The sequence below is a fragment of the Felis catus genome, chromosome E2 (genome assembly GCF_018350175.1).
Source record: "Felis catus isolate Fca126 chromosome E2, F.catus_Fca126_mat1.0, whole genome shotgun sequence".
In the NCBI taxonomy this organism is placed as follows: Eukaryota; Metazoa; Chordata; class Mammalia; order Carnivora; family Felidae; genus Felis; species Felis catus.
This window is the reverse complement of record NC_058382.1, coordinates 34,585,330-34,608,228: the sequence shown is the minus strand read 5'-3', so window position 1 is coordinate 34,608,228 and position 22,899 is coordinate 34,585,330. Positions and strand designations below refer to the sequence as shown.

The window sequence follows — 22,899 nt, the reverse complement described above, 5'->3', positions numbered from 1 at the left end:
AGAGGAGGCCTCTGGGAAATGTAGTCTGTCATTGTCCCGGCCTCGGTCCGGAAGACCACCTGCTATAGGTCCCTCAGCGAGGGACAGGCTGGAGCCAGTTCGTGCCAGTTTGCAAGGGCTGACTGTTAAAATTTCAGAAATGTTTGCAAGCCCGTTGACAAACAGCCACGATTACACATTAAATTAGAAAAACTTGTAAATAAATAGGTTATATTAAAGCAAAGGTAATTAATACTCAAAATTCATCACTTGCTAATTATTTTACTACCTTTCTCTAGCATGTATGTTCTTGGAGTTGTTTGCTACTATTGTATCTCTATAATGGAAATAGGCAATGGTGAGCTCCTCTGTATCTCTTCCCAGCTTCTCTTCAGTGATGTCATATCAACGGCTTAAAATTGGCCATGGGGTTACTTACACCACAGAACCAGCCTGCCTAGCTGAGGCCTGGGTTCTAGTCCACCCTGGGCCTCTGACTTAGTGTCTAACTCATGGGACAGGGAAAACTTATCCAGAAGGTTAGTGGTCTATAAAAATTAATTCTAATTGCTTTCAAATTCAGAAAAAAAAAATGAATAGACTAATAATAAGTATACAATTATGAGTCCACTCTGGATTGTATTCGTCTTTGTACCGATGAGGTAAAAAAAAAATATTTTTACTCTTTTGTTATTGGAAGAAGGAGCCCACAAAAGTTGTAAAGCACCCTGTGGGGTGTGGGGGGCCGCTTCTGGAGAAACACTGTCCTGACAAGTTTACACAGTTGCTGCTACTGGGGGAAACATAGCAATAAGCTCAATTCTCAATAATAAATCATGATTTTAAATTCTGGCTGGAACATTATGCAGTCACGAAAAATAAAGTGTGAAGGATAAATTAAACTGTCGTGGGACCGTGTGCCCTGCAATTGCCCCTGAGGAATCCGCCTGGGGCGAGGGCAGGCAGGGAGGAGCGGCAGGTAAACACAGGGTGTGTCAGGCTAGTCTCATTTCTTTTGTATATTTCTTTATTCCTTGTTATCCTCATACCCACTCCAATTATCTGATTCTTTTTTTTTAAGTTTATTCATTTATTTTGAGGGAGGGAGGGGGAGAGAGAGGGGGAGAGGGAGAATCCCAAGCAGAGAGCCTGATGCGGAGCTCAATAATGAGCTGTGGGATCATGACCTGAGCTGAAAATCAAGCGTCAGAAACGTAACTGACTGAGCCACCCAGGAGCCCCACCCCATTCTCTGACCTTTATAGGCAGCCATTCTGATACATTTTTTTTGTTTCAAAATGACCATTCTTTTGCACGTTGTTGTTTTTAACTCACGTAAGTGATACAGTGTTACTACCTCCTCTGTTTCTTATTGCTAAAAACTGCGTTTTTAGATCCATCCATGTGGCTGTGTGTCTGCTGTAGGGATTCATTCTATTCTCCCTGTGATGGACCTTACCTCCCCTTTGCCACCAGCTCCTTTCCACTACAAATAATGCCATAAATAATGCCACACACCCGTCCTCGGTCGTGTCCCTTCTAGGCATGTAAGAGTGTTCCTCTGGGGTCAATAACCAGGAGCAGGGTTGCTGGATAATGAGCAGCAGCACCCCATTTACTCCAGGCCATGAAACCTACACCCTACACAACCTCCACAATGCCCCAGGAAGCCAGCATCCATAGTATGCAGCTTCCTATCATGCGTCTGCCAGTTTAACAGGGATACAATGAGGTCCCTCTGTCATCTTAATGTGCAACTCTGTGATCACTCATGACTTTAAAATTTGTTTTAAATTTTATTTTTGAGAGAAAGAGAGAGAGAGAGAGAGAGAGAGAGAGAGAGAGAGAGCAGGGCAAGGGCAGAGAGAGAGACACACACACATACAGAATCTGAAGCAGGCTCACGGTCTGAGCTGTCAGCACAGAGTCTGCCCCGGGGCTTGAACTCATGAACTGTAAGAGCTCATGACCTGAGCTGAAATCGGATGCCAACCGACTGAGCCACCCAGGAGCCCCTTTAAAAAAAAAAAAAATTGGGGGGGGGACACCTGGGTGGCTCAGTCGGTTGAGCATCCGACTTCAGCTCAGGTCATGATCTCTTGGTTTATGGGTTCAAGCCCCGCATTGGGCTCTGTGCTGACAGCTCAGAGCCTGGAGCCTGCTCGGATTCTGTGTCTCCCGCTCTCTCTGCCCCTCCCCCACTCGTGCTCGCTCTCTCTCTCTCTCTCTCTCTCTTTGAAAAAAATAAACATTAAAAAATTTTTTAATTTTTTTTAATGTTTGTGTCTTCACATGCTAAATTCTTACTTTTAGATATTGTCTTCTCTGAAATTGCCTTATAAAACCTCAGCCCATTTTTCTGTATTAGGGAAGTATCCTTGCTTTGATTTGCAGGCCTTCCAGATGTTAATCTCTGGCTTCAGATGTTGCAAATACCTCGCCCTATTCTGTCCCATGCTGGCTAACATCGCCTGTGGTGTCTTCCATGGAACAACAACAAAAAACTCCATAATTTTGATGTACTTAAACTCACCAGGTTTTTGGTCTGATGTTTCGTGCTTATCGTTTTTTGTTTGAGAAGTCCTTCCTTGTCCTGAGGTCACAAAGCTATTTTACTGCATTAACTTTATAGTTTTGCCATTTTGTTTAGAACCTTTACTCTGCCTGGAGCCCATCTCTGGATGAGGAGTTAGATATGGATCCCATTTTATTTTTCTTCATATAATAAGCCAGTTTTCCAACACCATCATCAGACCCTCTGTCCCTTACTGGTGATGCCACTAGTATTGTGTCTTAAGTCCCCCAGGTGTATATAAGTCTGCTGCTGAGCCCTTCATTCTCTTCCACCGGCCTTCATGCCTATCCCTGCTCAGACCCCATGTTGGATTTACCATGATGGCCTCGTAATATCTTTCTACCAAGTCTTCTTTCCATGCCCTCTTTCACTAAGGGTGACTAGCTATTTGAGGCCTATATGCCTCCAAATGAATTTTAGAGTACATTTTTGGGAAGTCTAAGCAATCCTTTGGAATCTATTAGAACTGTATTGTATTCATAGGTTAATTTGTGAAGAACTTTTGTCTTTCGATATCAAGTTAGCCATCTGGCACAGAGCCAGTATGTCTTATTTCCTGTGCATTTGTTATAATGTAATGAAAAATACAAGGAATGAAGAAGCAGGAGCAGAACAGGAAGAAGCAGCCATGGAGGCATGCTGGGGGACCCTCCTTGCAGCACACAGACGGCCACTGCAGCCCAGGGCCTGAGAAGCTGGTGGCCCAAGCAAAGCTCTGGCTTAGTCACTTTCACGCTGGGCCGGGGGTCCGGGCGCTGGGCTCTCCGCCATATCTCTTGGAAGCCTCATCCATTCCGTGGGGGCAATTACTGCTCTCCCTGCTTTATGGGTTCAGTAGGTGAGGAATTGGCCCAAGGCCAGTTGCAGAGGAAGAATTTTTAGTCCAGACAGGCTGACCTCAGACTTTGTGCTTTTAATCATGGTGCTGTCCACCTCCTACTTTGCTGCTGGATCGCGTGGTGATAGTGGAACCCCATCCATCCTCACCGGGCCTTGGGGTGCCTTTTGGCCATCACTCCACCTGGCCTTGGTACATGCTCAGCTGGACACTCAGAGTCACTTTTGCAGTGACCCCAAGTAATGACGGCCCCCGGCCCCCCTGCCCCTGCCTGGCCCTGGGGTAGACAGCCAGCTGGAAAAGGAACACATCCCTGCCATCGACCACGTCTTCCCATCTTCCCTCTCCAGCTGCACCAGGAAACCCCGCGCGTTTGGGACTCGTGGTTTGGCTGCCCCCACGTCCGACTGGGAAAGCCAGAGCCCGGGGTTTCCGCTGAGACTCAGGGACCAGGACTGAGGCAATAATTCTTGAACCCAGGAAATGCTCTAGGAGGAAGCATCAGCAACCCAGAGAAGCCTCGCTCTGCATCAGCCCAGCTTGGAGAATAGCCTTGGGCAGGTTGCTAGACGTCTCCCGGCCTCCATTTTCTCCTCCCCACACAGGGCTGGTCTACTCGGCAGAGCTGTAGAAGGAATCTGGAAGGGATTTTTAAGGTTCACACCTCTCCTATTTTACACACAGGTCGCAAAGGTTCCCGTTTCACACAAGGGTTCCACCTGATCTTTCTGTGAGCCTCAGGGGTCTCTAATTCCTGCCGTGCCTGTACCCGGCACTTTACTTTTGTCCCTTCACTTAATGCTCTCAAGTCGGGGCAAGAATTTGATGATTCCCGTTCTATGGATGGGGCACCTGAGGCTCAGAGAGGTGAGGCGACACACCCAACATCACACAGCCCCTAAGTGGCAGAGGCAGGCCTGTCAGACAATGAAGCAGCCGTGGAATACAAAGGTTTGTGCTCAGAAACTCTGAGACTTTGAGGTAAGAGGGCCACGACCTTCAGCGTGAGAAATTGGTGTCAGTGAAAGAAAGCAAGTCCCCAGACCCACCAAGTTTGTCCACAAAAACTGATATACTGTGGCCCGGCTGATGCAAGGTCCACACCCTAGAATTTCCCTTCCAGGAACACAGCGACTTGCATAAAGCGAGGGCCCCTGCCTTCCTGTCTTTCATCTGTTTGTTGGGCGGGAGGAGGGAGAAGGGAGGGCGTCCACTCAGCATAGTCATCGGGGAGCAGGAGACGGCTGGCGGCCCAGAGGCTGTGGGGCACGGTCTGATAACAATAGCTTCTCACCTACAGCAGGTGCTTGACCTTGGCCAAGCCCACTGGGGAGGGTGGGGGTGAGTAGGGAAGGTGAGATGTCCCCAGTGGTTCGGAACTCAAGGCTAGACTTGGGGCGTGATCGTGGGCAGTGGGGCGGGCCAGGGGGCTGCTGTCTTTCTGTCCCCTCCACTCTTGTTTTCTTTCTTTGTGTTGGTTTATCTGTTAATTCCCTCTCTCTAGCTGGCTTTCTCTCTCTCTTATCTCTGCCTCTTTTGTTTCCTACTGAGGAAACCAGCAACAGTTGCGAAATGGAGGCCCAGCCACTGGAGGTGATGTACCCAAGCCGGGCCTGGCCTGAGACACTCCCCTGGCTCCGAACCATGCAGGCTGATGCCAAACTCATACATCCATCTATTCAGACAACAGATATTTATTTGGGGCCTGAAACGTGCCAGGCTTGGGCTGGGCTGAACCGGTGAATCTGCTCAGCCCAGCCCTCTCCCCTGCCCTGCCCCTCGGCCCTCAGGTGTGCGGAGCTCTGGACCATCTGCCTTCTACCCCACTATGACAGTAGATCAGAGGTCAGGCCACACGTGTGGCGGTCAGGGTGGGGAGGGGAGCCTGCTTATGGTATCACACCCACTATTGAGTAAGTGGCATTCTCTGAAATTCGGTGTCCCCAGACAGCTGGAGGGTGGGCGGCCCCCGGTGGCAGGGGCTCCTGCTTATCTATCCATAGATAGACCCAAACCTCTAGTGCACAACTGTCCAAGTGCCTGAGAACAGGCAGCCAGAGGGTGGGGTTGTGAGAGGGCGGTGGTAAGAGGGAGAAGAGGAGAGGCTGGGACTCCCTCAAGGGGCAATTCTTTTTTTTTTTTAAATTTTTTTTTTTTTCAACGTTTATTTTATTTTTGGGACAGAGAGAGACAGAGCATGAACGGGGGAGGAGCAGAGAGAGAGGGAGACACAGAATCGGAAACAGGCTCCAGGCTCCGAGCCATCAGCCCAGAGCCCGACGCGGGGCTCGAACTCACGGACCGCGAGATCGTGACCTGGTTGAAGTCGGACGCTTAACCGACTGCGCCACCCAGGCGCCCCCTCAAGGGGCAATTCTGATAACAGAGTCCCCTGTGACTAAAACCAGAGGTGGCCAATGGCAGAGATGAGCTGTTTTGCTCTGTAGGCAGGAGGTGCAGGTACAGGTACAGGTGAGGGCACTGCTCTATGCTGGCAGCGGTCTTCAGACTCTCGCAATCCTGGATCTGTGGACTCTAGGACCCACAGAAGTATCTGGACGGAACCACTGAGGCCAGGTGGTCCAAACTGGCCCCCGTCACCTCCCTTCCCCAGCCACATTGTACAAACATAGAAACCAAAGGCCAGGAGGAGGCAAGGAGCAGCCTGAGTTCACACAGGGAGTCAGAGCCGAGTCCACAATGTGCGGCCGGCTCCCAGCCTGGCCCCACGGAGGCCCCCTATTCTTGAGACGCGGTGTGGACCTGGTCAATTCTGGCGGTGCCAGAAGAGGAGGCCACGGCAGTCCGGCTGGGGAAGTAGAGCACGGCGAACCAGCAGAAGATGAAGACACCTGTCAGGAAGGAGAAGGACTGGGTGAGCTGGGGGTCGGACCGGCAGGGCGCTGGGCAGCCTGGCTGGCGGCCGTCCGGAGGAGAAATCTCTCCACCGCAAAAGCTCAAGAACGTATGGAAAAGTCAGGCAAAAATGAAGCCAACCCCTGAAAGAGAAGCAAATGGGAATCTTGGAAATGAAAAACGGAGGCCATGAAATCACGTATGCGTACATCTATCACAGAAAAGAAAGAGCAGGATAAAGGCATTTTCAGACATACAGAACAGCCACCACTATAGTGACCTTCCTCTACCCCCCTCCACGAAGGATGATTACAGGATGCACCCCAGCAGGAGGAAGGGGGAAGGTGGGAGCTATCAGAAGTGTAGCAAGTACAGACATTGATAGAAAAGTTAAAACTGTGTGTGTGCTTAAAAGGAATTTACACCACAAGTTTTAACCACGATAAACTATTGAGAAGCATTCAAGGGCAGCTGAAGTGTAGGGACTGTTGCGTTTGGGAGGAAGAGAGATGGACTGAGACCCGCACGCTCAGCTGAGACAACTCGGTAGGGTGAAGCGTTCAGGCGTGAATATTAAGAGCGACCTCCGGAAGAATAATGATATAATCTAGTTTCAAGGTGTGTCCCTCCCCAGCCCCAGATGTTCCAGATGTGGGCTCCTGTTTCTTCCCCCGGGGATCGTCTCAGAGAGCCTGCTGTTACTGACAGAGTCCGCACAGACCGAAGGCCTACTGTGTCCCCCACACGTACTGTCTCAGGTACTCATTATGAAGTCTGGTGAGATGCCTGGGTGGCTCGGTCAGTCAAGCGTCTGACTTTGGCTCAGGTCATGATCTCACGGTTCATGGGTTCGAGCCCCGAGTTGGGCTCTGTGCTGTCAGCGTGGAGCCCACTTCGGATCCTTGGTCTCCCTCTCTCTCTGCCCCTCCACTGCTTGTGTTCTCTCTCTCTCTCTCTCTCTCACCCTCTCCCTCAAAAATAAGTAAACATTTTAAAAACTTTAAAAAATAAGATGAGGGCACCTGGGTGGCTCAGTCGGTTAAGCATCTGACTTCTGCTCAAGTCACGATCTCGTGGTCTGTGCGTTTGAGCCCCGCGTCGGGCTCTGTGCTGACAGCTCAGAGCCTGCTTGGGATTCTCTCTCTCTCCTCTCTGCACATCCCCTGTACTCTCTCGCTCTTTGTCTCAAAAATAAATACATTATTTACCAAGCTGTGTGTATGGCACAGTGTGAGGAGCGAAGAGGATGGGGGGACCGTCACCCACACCCCGGGTGCCTTCTCCTCTGCTGGGAAATCAGAGGGAGGACGAGGTGGGGAGCAAGGAGCACACCTACCCCTCGTTTCCTCCGCTAATCACTTCCTTCTGCCAGCACAACTCCTTGCAGACTGTCCATGTCATGTGACCATCACATCACGTGACCCTGCCCTACAGGTCACAGATGACCGGACCAAGATGGCTCAATCTGATCCTTGACTCTCCTAAAAACACGGACCGACTGAATCAGAGCACCCTCCCTAGACAGAGGTCACGGACGGTGGAAGAAGCCGTCTGCGAGCCTGGGTAGGAAGGGACAGAAGGGACAGAGGACAGAAGGGACAGACAGAAGGTGAGAGACTACACGCAGCTCCAGAGAAAAAGACGGAGGCGGTATCTGCTTTGGTTTGGGTGGCTTTTTCTGACTCTGGTACCCGTTCCCACGAGGCTGGTCAGCCTTCCCGTCCTGGGGTCCTTGGGAGAGCCCTTGATTTGAGCCAGCCTGAGTGGAATCCTGTTTCTCGCTGTCTGTCTCCTCCCCGTGCCCCCAAAGCACCCCCTTGCAGGTGAGGCAACCCGCCACCGCCCTGGCCCAGAAGCCTCACCTTGCAGGGAGTTGAACAGCGCGAAGACATAGATGGTGGATCGGCCCAGGGGCGTGAGGATGGCCAGCCACCAGGTCACACCCACCAGGCTCGAGAGGCCCAGCACGGTGAGCACTCCCTTCCAGTTCGGTCCCTGCTCCTTGCCTGCTGTGGCAGTCGACAGAGTGAAGATCTTCCAGGCCACCAGGCCCAGGACCACAGCGCTGAAGAGGCAGGTGATAAGGAAGTAGCCATGGACGGTGACGTAGAGGGCAGAGACAGCGGTCTTCTCACGGAACCAGCACCTGGAGGCAGTAGATGGCCCCGGGGATTGGAGAGGTGGCCCTGTCCAGCAAGCCCCACACAGTCTTCCCTAACTGACCTTCTGTGCTCAAGAAGACTCCTTCCCCCACTGCTACCCACCAACCCCCTATTCTCCTGGGAAGGGGCTGTCAAAAGGCTCCTGTCTGCCATCTCTTTAGGCCAGCGAGGGTAGGGGCACCTGGGTGGCTCAGCCGGTTGAGCGTCCGACTTCGGCTCAGGTCGTGATCTCTCGGTTTGTGAGTTTGAGCCCCATAGTGGGTGCTGACAGTTCAGAGCCCGGAACCTGCTTTGGATTCTGTGTCTCCCTCTCTCTCTGTCCCTCTCCTGCTTGTGCTCTGTCCCTCTCTCAAAAATAAACATTAAAAAAATAATAAAAATAAAATTCTTCCTAGACCAGCGAGTGCAAAGGGGCAAATTTAGGCCCAAAGACATGTTTCATTTGCCCCACATCATGTTGTTAAACAATTGAATTAACAATCACCCTTTAAAAAGTGGGAGGCTTGGCGTAAGCATCCAGATTTCTGCTTCTCTTGTAAAACGACACGCAGCAGCTCTGTGGATGCCCTCCAGAGGGACGATAGATGGGTGTGTGACTGCCAGTCTACTGCAGTCTCCCCCTGGGCCACCGCGTGCGCTTATGTTACGTCTCTAGCCCCTGTGGCCCCTGCATTTGAGGTCCTGGGAACAAGACCAAGGCCCCACCAGCCTCTCTTAGCACAGAGCCATGGGCCCGGGGAAGGCATTCTGGGGGAGGCTCAGCTGAGCCCCGTGCAACACGCACTGCAGGGCAAAAGGTGTGAAAGAATAGGTTCATCACACCTCATTGTACAGATGAGGAGACTGAGGCCCTGGGAGGGGCCAGGCTAGGCCACACAGCAATTCAGAGGCAGAGCCCAGAGAGAACCAGGGCTGTCACCAATGTTGGGCAGGTTGTGTCCTGCACAAGGGCAGCTGGCTGAGGGGGCAGGTGGGGCTGAGCCCCTGGCATGACAGGTTGGCAGAGCACCTTTTTAAATTTGCCCAAAGGTACCATATGCGCCGGTGGTGGCCCAGGCTAGAGCAAGGCATCCTGCCTCCATTCGCTTTCCTCCATTTCAGACCCCCTGTCTCATCGAGCTTTCTCCATCCAGTCCTCAGTTTACCGCTCCAGGCCATGAGCTAGCTGGAGGATCCTTTGCCTTGACTTACTCAGTCTCTCTTCCCAGGATTCCCTCCTCTCCCCACATCCCTCTGGCCCAGATATGTGCAGCCAGGGACCTGATGTCACCCCTGCTCCCGCAGCCACCACTCACAGCTCCAGCGTGGCCATGTTCTTCTTGTCGCGGATGGCATAGTGGCCATAGCTGTTGGCGCTCCCGGTGCCAATGACGATTAGGGCAGGCAGGCCTGTGCACAACAGGAGGGGCTGCGGCATTGCTGGGCTCCCTTGGCATGTCCTCCTCCCAAATCCCCTCCAGCGGCCCATCCCCCAGGTCCTGAGCCTGTACAACAGAGGGAGCCCCTTCTCTGCCCTAGGCGGCTCTCCCTCCTGTCCCCCTCCCAGGGCCAGCCATGCTCACTGCCTGTCTGAGCTGCACCTACCCCAGCCCACGAGGCTCAGCTTCAGGAAATAGTGCCCAAAGTAGGTGTTGAAGACCTTGATGACGAGCAGGTAGAGGTGGAAGGCTTCCAGGCCCATCCAGGTAAAGGTACAGAGTAGGAAATAGTGGAAGATGGCCCCCCGGGCCCAGCAGGTGGCATCTGACGGCTCACGGCCATGCCCCACATTGATGAAGAAGGCTAGATTCAGGAGAAACAAGCTAATGCTCAGGGCCACGTGGACCTTGGGGGCATCTTCTGACTTGAACCGCTGCCGGTAGAACCTGGGGTGAGAAGGGCCAATGAGAGGCTGCAAGAGGACGCAGCTCCCATGGGGCACCACGGCCTCTCCATTCCACCTCCTCTGTTCCGCCCCTGCCAGCAGCTGGAGTGTGGATGCTGTCCGGTTCAGGTGCAGATGCCATCTCATGGCCCTCAGGGTCCCGTGGGGGCCGGATCCTGCTGGCCTCATCCTTTGACTCAACGCTCTGGCCAAACTGCATTCCTTGCAATTCCCTGAGCGCATTCTGCTTTTCCACACCTCCCGGACTTTGCCCCTGCTCTTCCCTCTGCTCTCAATGCCTTTCCCTACTCTTCCTTCAAAACTTCCCCGGGGGCCTTTCCTTCTGAGGAAGCTGTCTCTGACTGCCACTTATTCCAGGCTGATTTGGAAGTTTCCCGCAGCTCACTGTAGCCACCCCCCTCCTCGCTGGCCGTGACCTCGGGCTAGCACAGTAGGCCGGAGCCAGCCTTGCGTGCATTTGGTTGAGTGAGTAGATGGACTGCGGGACTGGGCACGGGTGCAGGAGGCTGGGACGTCGTAGGGAGAATGAGGCCCGGAGAGGGCCGGAGGCTCACTCCCTGTCCGTGGAGTTCACACTCTGAATTCCTAGCAAACAGATCCCCAGGGCTCTCACTGGAGGGATGAGAGCCCAGGGCTGCCTGGACAGGAGCATGAGGCATAATGTGCATCTCACCTGAGACGCCAGGGCCCACCCTCGAGAGTTGATGACGATTCCTTCTGGCGCTCCAAGCCGGGCTCACAGGGTCCAGCGGTGCGGCCAGCTGGCAGGTCATGCTCAGCTTGTTGGGGATGGGGGCTGTGTCCCAGGCGGGGGCTTGGTTGGGGACAGGGGTGGCACCGCTCACACTCACGGCTTGCTCTGAGACAGAGGGAGTGGGGCTGCTGGGGGCTGCAGCCCAGGCCCGCACGGTGACAGAGGCAGAGAGGCACGTGGAAAAGGGCAGTCAGAGGGCCCCAGACCGAGTCAGGAGACCCCAGGGCTGCTCCAGGTCAGTCACGGGTGGGGAGGCTGGGGTCCAGGGCAGGCTGGGGCATGTGGCTGCTCCCGCAGGCTCCTTCAAGCCGACAGTTCCTGTGGGTCCCTCGGCCATGGCCTGGACCCAGAGAACCTGAGCACAGGCCAGTGATCTCTGCCTGTCGGGCACCCACTCCTCCTTCTAGAACGGGTTTCCCTGAGGAACCCCCTTTCCCGCTCTCAGCCCTGCAGTTTGGCTGAGGTTAACCCTTTGTTAGTTCAAATAAAAGCAGGCACATGACCTGGCTTGGCCAATCAGTGTAACCCACCCCTTGACCACAGTGACCTGTTCCATCATGGGCAAATGGTTCAGGTTAGAGCAAAACTCAACTCTGGTATACACGGGATAAAATTGCATAGAAATACACACACACACACACACACACACGCACAGAGGAAGGAATGCATGTAAAAAATTGTGGAAACTGTATTCTAGTTAGTAGCACTGTACCAATGCCAATTTCCTGGTTTGGGTATTAATAGTACAGTTATATAAAATGTTATCACTGGAAAAAAACTGTGGGACTCTATGTAGTATATTTGCAACTTCCTGTCAGTCTATAACAATTTCAAAATAAAATGTTAAAAGAAAAAGGCTTTAATTCTGGAACTTCGTTTAGAAAATTCACTGCTTAGGCAGACAAGCCTGGGACTCCCTGAGTGTGGAGAAGCTGCTTGACAAGACTGACAAAGGAGAGAGCAAAGTTGGGAGAAGCAGAGGGAGAGCAAGTCTTTTGAGCCCCTGGATCCAACCGTGCCTGAAGGCTGCCTTACAGGAACCACATATTCCCCATTATATTTGAGTGACTTTGAGTTCCTGCCACTTTCAACTGAAATAACTCTGACACATTTCATCCCCCAACCCCATTTTACAGATGAGGAAACTAGGGTTTGGAGAGGATATCTATAATGCTGCACAAGCAGTGTACTTTCTAGCCTGCACCTCTCCTGACTTTCAGGACAAGAGGGAGACATGGGGTGGGGGGGGGGTCACCCACCTCAGGGCAGCATACAGGAGAACAGTGAAGGCCAGGAAGATCATCGAGGCTCCACAGCCAGCCTGGGAAATGCGAATGAGGGCCTGCACCGTGGCCCGGTCCAAGATCGGCCTCTGTGGGCAACACCCCCGGAACCGGAACCGCATCAGTCAGAGGCCAGGCCCCACACATCCCAGAGCCCCTGGCCCCTGCCAGGCAGCCTCGGTGCCTCCAGAACTGCTGGGATCAGGGCGGGTGAGCTGTTACCAGCAGCAAAGCGAAGAAGGTCAGGTGGTCACAGCGACAGACAGTCCTCTTGGCGCTGAGCTCTGTGGAGCAGCCTGTGGAAGACCAGTCTCCTGTTGACCCTGGAGAGGAAGGGAGGGGAACATAGGAGAGTGTATGGGAATGTGGGGGAGTGGCGGGGACCTGAGAGGAGGGGAGGGGAACAGAGAGGAAGGAAGGGAGGGGGAGGGGCCCTGCCGGTGGCGTTCTGCCGCCCACCTCGCCAAGGGAGCCCGCACTCTCCCTGCCTACCTTTAGTCACATCCCAGAATACACAGCTGAAGGTCATGTTCTGAAACCAGAGAATGGGCATCAGGGTGGAGGCATGGGGCGGTTGGGAGAGGAGAGAGGGCCGAGGAGAGTGTGGGGAGAGGAGGGGAGAGGACAGCGTGCCCCCCCGCCCCCCGTTGAGTGCGCATTGGGTAGACAGCAAGGCTCACCCCGTGGGTCACACAGGACCATGGATTGCACCATTTGGAGTGCCGTGGACCAGCACGTGAGAGGCGTGGGGCTGTGAGTGGGAGGGTTGCATGTCTGTGTGCATGTGCCTTTGAGGGAGCACGTATGTGGGTGGCATACTGGTGGGTTTGCCAGGCCCTATGTGCACGCCCAAAAGCACAAGTGGGAGGGGACCTGGGGGTCAAATGGGCATTCGTGTGCAGGCGGCATGTGTCCCTGGGCACAGCCGTGTGTATGGTCTTTGTGGCTTCTGCCGGGTGGCTGTGGAAGGATGGGAGGTGCAGAGTCCTATGTGTGTCTGCCTGTGTGCTTGTGGGTGACCACCCGCCTGTCTGCCCCTTAGTAGCTGCCAGGCCCGGACTGGGGGCTCACAGAGGGTGGGCGCTGGTGGGAGAAGGTGATCTCCAAAGGCTCAGCCAGCTTGCTGACAGATATATTGCCCAAACTCAAGCCCACCACGCGGTTGTTCAACACGCTGCTGCTGTCCTCCAGGCTGAGCTCGGGGCCCTGTGGAGGGAGATGGGGAGCTGGGCTTAGGAAGGGGCTGTCCCAACCAAACTCTGTGGGGGTTCCTGGGAACGTCCAGGACCCATCACCCTTGCCTAGAGAGTGAAGTCTGTGGCTAGGGGACCAGGGGACCGAGGGATCATGGGCGACTTTCCTCCTGCTGCTCCCTGTAGTCCCCTGCCCAGGCTGGACCCCAGTGAGCCCAACACCCCAGGCCAAATGGTCACAAAGCCATGCGGCCAACAGCTCTCCATTGCTGGCCCCAGGGCTCCTCTGCCCACTTAGGTGGAGAGCGTAGGGCTAGAAGAAAGACCAGCTGTCCCACTGGAGGGCAGTGGGTGCCTATGGGAGGTGAGCACGGGCCCACAGCAGCACTCATCGTGCACTGTGTCTACACGTGAGTGGATTACACACCTCTGGACAGGCATGCCTGGCACACATTTGCAAGAACCTGGGTACCCTTGCTTGTGTGGACACGGTCACACAGGAGCACACGCGATTACGTACACACCAGGAGTCTGAAAGAATATGTGCATCTGTACATGCACAAGGACACACAAGGGGACATGAATGCTTGGGACACACGTACAGGTCCAACCAAGGACACTGGCGCGTGGGGTCCAAACACACTGTGTGACCAGTGTGAGTTTGCAGTGCACAGACTCCGAGGACAGAAGTCTGGGATGACCTTGGGCTGCTTTAGAAACATTCTCCGGAGGCTCATCGCCTCCTCCATCCCCGTTGGGACCCACAGCAAAGACCCGAGAGAGGGCAAGCTGGGGCACAGGTCCCTGGTGAACCGAGCACTGACCCACTGAGCTGCCCTGAGCCTCCATCAGGCCTCTCCTCACCTTAAAGAGATTCCCTGGACCGATGTCCAGGAGCGTGATGGCCAGCCGGACCACCGACCTGCTGTCCTGCAGGGATTCAAAGAGACTCCGGGGCAGCCGGACTCTGTCGGGGGGCTCATGTTCCTCCTCTGTCACTGGCCTTGGAACCTGTAACCACAGACCCCGCAGCTCCCGTCTTTCCCCCAGGGTTCCAAGACACCCGTCTTGCCATTCCCCTAGTTGGGAGGGGAAACTGAGGCATTGGGTGGAGGGGTGGTGCCCGAGGGCATCACTCTGAGAGGCAGGACACCTGGAGGCACACTGCAAGCTCTGCTCTGTCCAGACTGTGAGCCCCTGGACAAGCCCCAGCCTCACGGGCCCTCAGTTTTCCCAATATGGAGAATGGAGCTAACAAGTTGCCTGTGTGGCCACCCGTCAGGGTCAGGCCCAAAGAAGTCGGTGAAGTTCATTTTACAAGTGTGAGGGAGGGTCGGCCAGCTTCCTGCCAGCCCTTGTAATTACGTAGGGCTTTATGGTGATGGTGTCTGGCTTCTGAAGCAAGAATAACTGGAAAGAATAAAGTCCCCCAGAAAGGGACACCATGAGAGCAGAGGCGGAGAATACAAAACACATAGAATGTGATTTCCCCCCTGCCTGACGACATATTTGGTAAAAGCTGAGAATGGTTAAAATACTAAATTTCATTGGTAATTTGTTCATTCTCTGACCTCACTGGTCCACTGGGCTGCAGCCGGGTCCCAACTGGTCCTGCCTCAAAAGCACCCCGTGGACACTGGAACAGGAGGAGCTAAGGGTAGGAGGCGAGAGCCCCACCTTCGTCCTTCCCATCTGGACCCTTGTCAAAGAACATGGGGGTGATCTCTGGGGCCAGCGGGTGCCCCCAAGCAGAGGGCTCAGCTGCTTCGGTCACATAAATAAAGGGTTGGGAAAGGTCTTCTCTTTCATCGCTCCTTTTCCAGACAGGCCTAGAAGTACCCTGATGATAGCCAACTTGTCTGCTGCCTGAACATCATCCTCAGCTTCCCTCCTTAAGGGAGTGAAGTCCCTGCACCCAGGACTCCCTGTGCATTATCTCACTTGCTCCCCCCACAACCTTGAAAGTGGGCACTACTGTCACCGTTTTACAGATTGGGGAAACCAAAGCTCAGAAAATTTCGGTCATGAGCTCAGTATCACATTAGCTGGTAAAGGGCAGCGCCGGGATTTGAATCCAGACCAGTGTAAATCTAGAGTCTGCCTGTGGGGCCCTTTGCAGTATGGTGAGTGCGCCTTTACCTGGTTTCAAATGTGTTCCCTGGGAGGGAGGGCAGAAGGGAACCTCTGACCTTGGAGGAGCCTTAGTGCTCATCTTACAGATGAGGGCTCCGGGGCCCAGAGACAGGAAGGGGTTTCCTGGAAGACACCTAGGGAGGGGGTGGGGAGGCCAGGACTGGAACCCAGATGCCCTGACTCTCAACTTGATGATATTCCCTATGCGTCTTCCTCCACCCTGGGTAATCTGTCACCAGGATCCACTCATCCCAGTAACTCCCTAGCACCCATTAGCAAAGTGGCAGAGCACTACCAAATGGGACAGGCGAGGGATACAGTTTGGTGGGCACCAAGCACAGACCAGGAGTCTCTTAGAATTCTGAAAAATACGTCTGAGGGAAATGGAGCCAGAAACAGCCAACAGGGACAGGGGCCTCTTCACCTGGGAAGGCGTCAGAGAGAAGAGCAGGTCTTCTGAGATGTTGGTGCTGACACTCTGGACAACAGCCTTCAAAAAAGACATATTCACTATCCCCATCTGATTCTCCACCAGATGGAACTCGTATTTCAGCCAGTATCTGCAAAGGACCGGGAATCAGGGAGAATAGATAGAGTATTGCAGGCTGGGATTACGCACTCACCTGGTCCCCAGCCTGGATGACAAGGAAGCCACCATCCGGTTCCTGGGGGAGGAGGGGTGACCCAGAATATCAAAGAAAAGACCCTGGGATCACAGCGGGGGAAGCAGGGTGTCGTGAGAGCAAGCCAGGCTCGTTCTGGGAGATTCCGGCCAGTAGTCCCTCTGAATAGTTTATGTGTTTGTCTTTTTTGGTAACAATATACGTAACGTAACGTAAAGTTTACCATTTTAACCGTTTTAAAGTACACGATTCAGCGGCATTAAATACATTCACAGTGTTGTGTGACCACCATCGCTATCTAACTTTGGAACATTCTCATCACTCCAGAAGGAAACCCTCTACCCATGAAGCAGCCATCCTTTCCCTTTTCCCTCAGCCCCTTGCAAACACTAATCTGTGAATTTGCCTGTTCTAGAAGTTTCTTATAAACGGAATTGTATATCTGGTCTTTGTGTCTGGCTTCTTTCATTTAGCATGCTCTTAAGGTTCATACATGTTGTATAAGCATGTGTAAGTATTCCATTCCTTGTTACGGATGAATAACAAGGAATATACCACATTTTCTATATACACTTATCCATTGATGGACATTTGGGTTGTTTCCACTTTTTGCCTATGATACCCAGGGCTGCTTGTATTCAAGTACAAGCTTTTGCTTGAGGACTTGCTTGGAATTCTTTGGGGGTATATACCTAGGAGTGGAATTGCTGGGTCATATGGTAGTTCTGTGTTTAACTTCTCGAGGAAGTGGCAAACTGCTCTCCACGGCTGTACCAGTTGACATTTTCACACCAACGCTCGAGGGCTCCGTTTCTCCACATCCTTGCCAACGCTTGACATTTTCATTTTATGTTCTTTTGTTTGCAATGATGCCATCCCAGTAAGTGTGAAGTAGTATCTCATTGTGGTTTTAATTTGCATTCCCCTAATGACTAATGATGGTGAGCATCTTTTCGTGTACTTAGTGGTCTTTGTATATCTTCCTTATATAATCCTCTGAGTATTTCAAACAGTAGGATGATAATTGCGTGGCATGAGTGCCAACTCACATTTATTGAGCTCTGGCTACATACTGGGAATTCGCCCTCTAAAGGCTGAACTGTATGGGAAATGGCTTATGGGCACTGAACCAGTGTTAGAAGTACAGAGAACACAAAAGTTAATTGCCATTTATTTTATCACAGCCCCTTTGCCATCAGCTAAAAGCAACCCCCTCCCCCACTCTCCATGGTACTGAAAGGTCCCCGTGACCAGAGTTCCTTTTCCTAAGCTGGGGTCCTGAGATGTGCTGCCTACCTTTCCTTAGCAACTCTGCATAGGTGAGGGCTGAGGTAGCAATGGGAGAGAAGGGGATACAGCCAGATACAGCCAGATCAAGGCTGTTGGAAAGGAGTAGCTAAGGAGAGCCTGCCAGGGAGACAAAAGGGAGGCTTTATATTGCCCACTATAGAGAGTAACCCATGCAAATATGTGCAAATGTGTTTAGGTGGGGCAGGCAATTAGAACACCATCCAGCTAGAAACAGTGGGGTGAGGTTGTCGAAATCTACTGATTGAGCTACACTGAGTCTAGCTTTTTATTTACCCTTTAAAATTTTAAACAAAAAATATTGTGATTTTCATTGTTACCAAATAAAATAAATTCAATATTTTTTGTGCACTTAATTGTATCTGTGTGTGTGTGTGTGTGTGTGTGTGTGTGTGTGTATGTGTGTGTGTGTGTTTAAAAATCTTTGACCTCACAAAACAACCTAATTCACTTAAAAAAATATTTTTAATGTTTATTTATTTTTGAGAGAGAGACAGAGAGACAGAGTGTGAGCAAGGGAGGGGCAAAGAGAGAGGGAGACACAGAACTCAAAGCAGGCTCCAGGCTCTGAGCTGTCAGCACAGAGCCCGACGTGGGGCTCAAACTCACAAACTGTGAGATCATGACCTGAGCCAAAGTTGGATGCTTAATCAACTGAGCCACCCAGGTGCCCTGCTCCCAGTTCACTTTCTTAAGGGAAGATTTCCTGATCTAGTTTCCAGAGCACTTTTAAAAATTGTTTTAGTTGTGAAATGTAACATAGAATCAAAAAGTCTAATGCATATATGTAAAGTTGAATTTTTAATTACAAAGTTGATACCCATTTAAACATCATATTCTTTGTCTGCTATTAACATAGCTACTCAGATATCTTTGGTTCATGTTTGCATGAACCATACGTGTTTTCCCACATTGTGCCTGTTTTTACATTGTTAAGTGGTGGGAGTTTCAACAGCTTGCCTTTTATTAACCTCCTTAGGAGGGGGTATCTCGATGTTCTCCAGACCTCTGAATACCTAGGAAATTCCCTGAAGGGAGGGGCCCCTAAACTCTTGTGGGGTTTATTTGCCATGTTCTAGTTCACTTTCATCTTCCTAAGGCATCTTAACTACTTGCCACTTTCTGTTCATCAGATCCAATCAACATGATGTTGTCCATAAAGCAGACCAGGGTGATGCTCTATAGAATGTCAGGATTAATACGGTCTCTGTGAACTATATGACAGAGATCAAGAGAACTGACATAGCCCTGCAGTATACTGTTGGCTTTGCCAGGTAGAAGTAAACTGCTTCCAGTAGCCCTTGAAAATTAGTATGGAAAAAAGTGCATTAGCCATGGAGTAGCTACATATCAATTGCCAAGGGAGGTGTGTTGATCTGTTTGAGTAAACATACTCATCTGGGACAGGAGCTGCAATTGGACAGCAGCTGCTGGTGGTGACCACCTGATTAGTGTAAGACAGTCCAGAGTCATTCTCCAACACCCACCTGACTTATGGTGAGGTAAATGGAGTTATGGGAGCCATCACCACCCCTGCATCTTTCAAGTCTTTCCTGGTGACATTAATCTCTGCAGTTCTCCCCAGGGAGGTAGTTTGGTTTCTGGTTTACTATCTTGGTTGGGAGAAGACATTCCAAATCTTCCATTTAGCCCATCAGTGGAATGCCCTTCTAAAACAATTCAATGGAGAAAGCATTCTTTTCAACAAATAGTGCCATAACCATTAGACATCTAAATGCAAAAATTAATAATAACTAATAATAATATAAAGTTAGACATTTACCTCACCCTGTGCACAAAAAATTAACTCCAAATGCATAACCTAATTATAAGAGCTAAAACCATATACACTTGTAGAAGACAACTTAGAAAAATCTGTAGCTAGATGAACATCTCTTTGATACGATATCAAACACACACACACACACACACACACACACACACACACATTTAAATTTGACTTCCTCAGGGCACCTGGGTGGCTCAGTCAGTTGAGCGTCTGAATTCAGCTCAGGTCATATCTCATGGTTTGTGAGTTCGAGCCTTGCATCAGGCTCTGTGCTGACAGCTCAGAGCATTGGAGCCTGCTTCAGATTCTGTCTCCTTCTCTCTCTGCCCCTCCCCACTTGTGCTCTGTCTCTCTGTCTCTCAAAAACAAGTAAATGTAAAAAAAATTTTAAATTTGACTTCCTCAAAATTAAATGCTTTTGATTTTCAAAAGACATCGTTAAGAAACAAAAAGACAAGACATACACTGAGAGAAAATATTTGTAAATCATACATCTGATAAAGGACTTGCATCCAGAATATAGAAAGGATTCTTAAAACTCAATAGTGAGAAGATAAAACCCAATTTAAAAGAAGAGGGAAAGGTGGGCAGGTCAACAGTGGGCAGAGAAGTAGGGGGACCCGAAGTTCTCTTGTCCCTCAAACGCAGCAGTATTGAGGCTAGAGGATTTGGAATTCCAAGAATCTGGGCTGAAGAGTGACAGAAACGTCTCTAGGGGCCCACGGGGACAACTTGGCAGGCCATAGGTGCATGATTGTGAACTGGGAGAGATAAGACAAGTGGTGTAGGAATGGAGGGCAGGGATCCCCTTCTGTGCAGAGACAAAAGGAAGAGAAAGGTAGGCTGTGGAAGTGTGGGATTGTATTTGGACAAGAGAAAAACCACGGACCGGGGATCAGAAAAAAACAGAAAAAGATACAATTTCTAACTTTGGGGTTTTCCCCAGACTGGGGCCAGCTGCCCAGTTCACATGCCTGTGGGGAGGGGAACCAGCCCTGGGCTCAGTAGCCAGCTCAGAGGCGCGTTTGTGGTCGGTCGGAGAAAGCAATCCCCTCCCTGGAGGGCAGTGGGAAGAAGGCAAAGAGCTGTTGCAAGGACAAAAGACCCTGCTTGCACCCACCAGCCAGAGACCCTTTGCCGGCTGAGCGGAGTGGCACTATCCCGGAACCAGGGTGTGCGGGCGGGATCCTTTAAGACACTGGGGTTTGCATCCCAGCATCTGGGAGGAACGGGAGACTGTGGAGTGGAACTAATGGGCCTGCTCATGCTTGCACAGCACTGTGAGGACGGCCTGAACAGAGTGGTTTGGGTCACCCAGTCCGAGGAGGAGAGACTGGGGTGTCACCATTTTTCTTCCCATCACCAACAAAGCGGGGCTTCAGGAACAGACAGGGGGCTGGCAGTGGAGGCAGAACCTGCCTGCACCAAACCACACCCCTCCATGCCTGGTAACTGGGTATCTACCAGAGCAAGACTGATACTGACCTCCCCCGGCGGCCCCTCCTCCAGACCAGCACAGCCACCGGTTCCAAGGCACCATCAGATATCAGTCCAGTGGTTTTGCATCTTCTGACTTAATTCTTGGTCAGTTCTTATTACATATATATTTTTTTTTCTTTTCGTCTTCTTATTTCTTCCCTTCTCTAGTCTGGTTACTCTGACCGTTGGTTTGTTTAAGCAGACGTAATTAATCTATTTGTTTTAAACCTCTTCTGTACCTCCTTCTTCTTTATTCTCCTCTCTCTCTCTCTCTCTCTCTCTCTCTCTCTCTGGATTAAGTTGTATAGTTACTCTCCCTGGTCAATTTTCTTTTCTTTTTCCCCACCCCTGTCATTTCTCTCTTTGTATGGGATAAGGCTTCTTCCGCAACCACCACCCCGTTTTTTAAAATTTTTTTTCCAGGGTTACCTCAATGAACAAATCAAAACACACCTGATGGAAGGTCCAAACCACCACTACGAGTAGAGAGAGAAAGCAACCAGAGTCACAACAGCAGACAGCACACAACACACTCCAAAAACACCTCCTGAAGGGCCAGGCCCTGGACAGCATATGACCCCTTTTTAATATAGTAGTGCTCACAGGTGCAGGACACATAACAAGCTATTAAAACACATAAAGACAGAAAACTAGCCCAAATGATGAAATGGAAGAATTCTCCTCAAAAGAAATTCCAGGAAGAAATGATAGCTAAGGAATTGCTCAAAACAGATATAAATAATATATCTGATCAAGAATTTAGAATAATAGTCATAAGACTAATCGCTGGGCTTGAAAAAAGCATAGAAGACAGCAGAAAATCTATTGCTGCAGAGATCAAGAAACTAAGAAATAGTCACAACGAATGAAGAAATGATGTAAAGGAGGTGCCAAATTAACTAGATGCAGTGACAGCAAGGATGGAAGAGGCAGAGGGGAGAATAAGTGAAATAGAAGATAAAATTATGGAAAATGATGAAGCCAAGAAAAAGAGGGAAAAAAATACTGGATCACAAGGAGAGAATTAGAGAACTAAGCGACTCAATGAAATGGAATAATATCCGTATCATAGGAGTTAAAGAAGAAGAGAGAGAGAAAGGGGCAGAAGGTGTACTTGAACAAATTACAGCTGAGAACTTCCCTAATCTGGAAAAGGAAGCAGACACCCAAATCCAGGAGGCACAGAGAACTCCCTTCAGATTCAACAAGAATACGTCTTCTCTATGGCATATCATAGTGAAACTGGCAAAATACAAAGATAAAGAGAGAATTCTGAAAGCAGCTAGGGACAAATGGGCCTTAACCTACCAGGATAAACACATAAGGGTAGTAGCAGACCTGTCCACTGAAACTTGGCAGGCCAGAGAGAGTGGCAGGAAATATTCAATGTGCTGAATAGGAAATATATGCAGCCAAGAATCCTTTATCCAGCAAGCCTGTCATTCAGAATAGGAGATAAAGGCTTTCCCAGACAAACAAAAGCTGAAGGAGTTCTTTACGCTAAACCAGCCCTGCAAGAGATCCTAAGGGGGACTCTGTGAGTGGAGTGCTGCAAAGACCACAAAGGACCAGAGACATCACCACAAGCATGAAACCTACAGATAACCCAATGACACTAAATCTAGATCTTTCAATAGTAACGCTGAGTGTAAATGGACTAAATGCTCCAATCAAAAGACATAGGGTATCAGAATGGATAAAAAAAAAAAAGATCCATCTATATGCTGTCGACAAGAGACCCATTTCAGACCTGAGGACACCTGCAGATTAAATGTGAGGGGATAGAGAACCATCTATCATGCTACTGGAAGTCAAAAGAAAGATGGAGTAGTCATACTTATATCAGACCAACTAGATTTTAAACTAAAGGCTGTAACAAGAGATGAAGAAGGGCATTATATCAGAATTATGGGGTCTATCCATCAAGAAGAGCTAACAATTATAAATGTTTATGCCCCCAATTGAAAGAACACAAATATATAAATCAATTAATCACAAACATAAGCACTCTTATTGCTAAGAATACAGTAATTGCAGGAGAC

General features: G+C 50.6%; 1 protein-coding gene across 5 annotated transcripts in view; it reads right to left on the bottom strand.

Annotated features, from left to right (window-relative positions):
• Positions 1–5,755: 5,755 nt before the first annotated feature.
• Positions 5,756–22,899, bottom strand: part of ADGRG3 (adhesion G protein-coupled receptor G3) — a 30,630-nt gene continuing 13,486 nt past the window's right edge. For 3 of the 5 annotated variants that reach the window (XM_045045694.1, XM_019819797.3, XM_045045696.1), the window contains 11 exons: positions 16,083–16,218; positions 14,390–14,536; positions 13,404–13,538; positions 12,825–12,864; positions 12,555–12,655; positions 12,309–12,421; positions 10,969–11,184; positions 9,995–10,275; positions 9,706–9,799; positions 8,111–8,394; positions 5,756–6,244 (listed from right to left, as the gene is read on the bottom strand). In XM_045045694.1, coding sequence (XP_044901629.1) covers positions 6,132–6,244; positions 8,111–8,394; positions 9,706–9,799; positions 9,995–10,275; positions 10,969–11,184; positions 12,309–12,421; positions 12,555–12,655; positions 12,825–12,864; positions 13,404–13,538; positions 14,390–14,536; positions 16,083–16,218 — 1,660 coding nt within the window. In that variant the 3' untranslated portion in view covers positions 5,756–6,131. The remainder of the gene's footprint in view (positions 6,245–8,110; positions 8,395–9,705; positions 9,800–9,994; positions 10,276–10,968; positions 11,185–12,308; positions 12,422–12,554; positions 12,656–12,824; positions 12,865–13,403; positions 13,539–14,389; positions 14,537–16,082; positions 16,219–22,899) is intronic. The other 2 variants (XM_045045695.1, XM_045045697.1) reach the window with 2 other exon arrangements.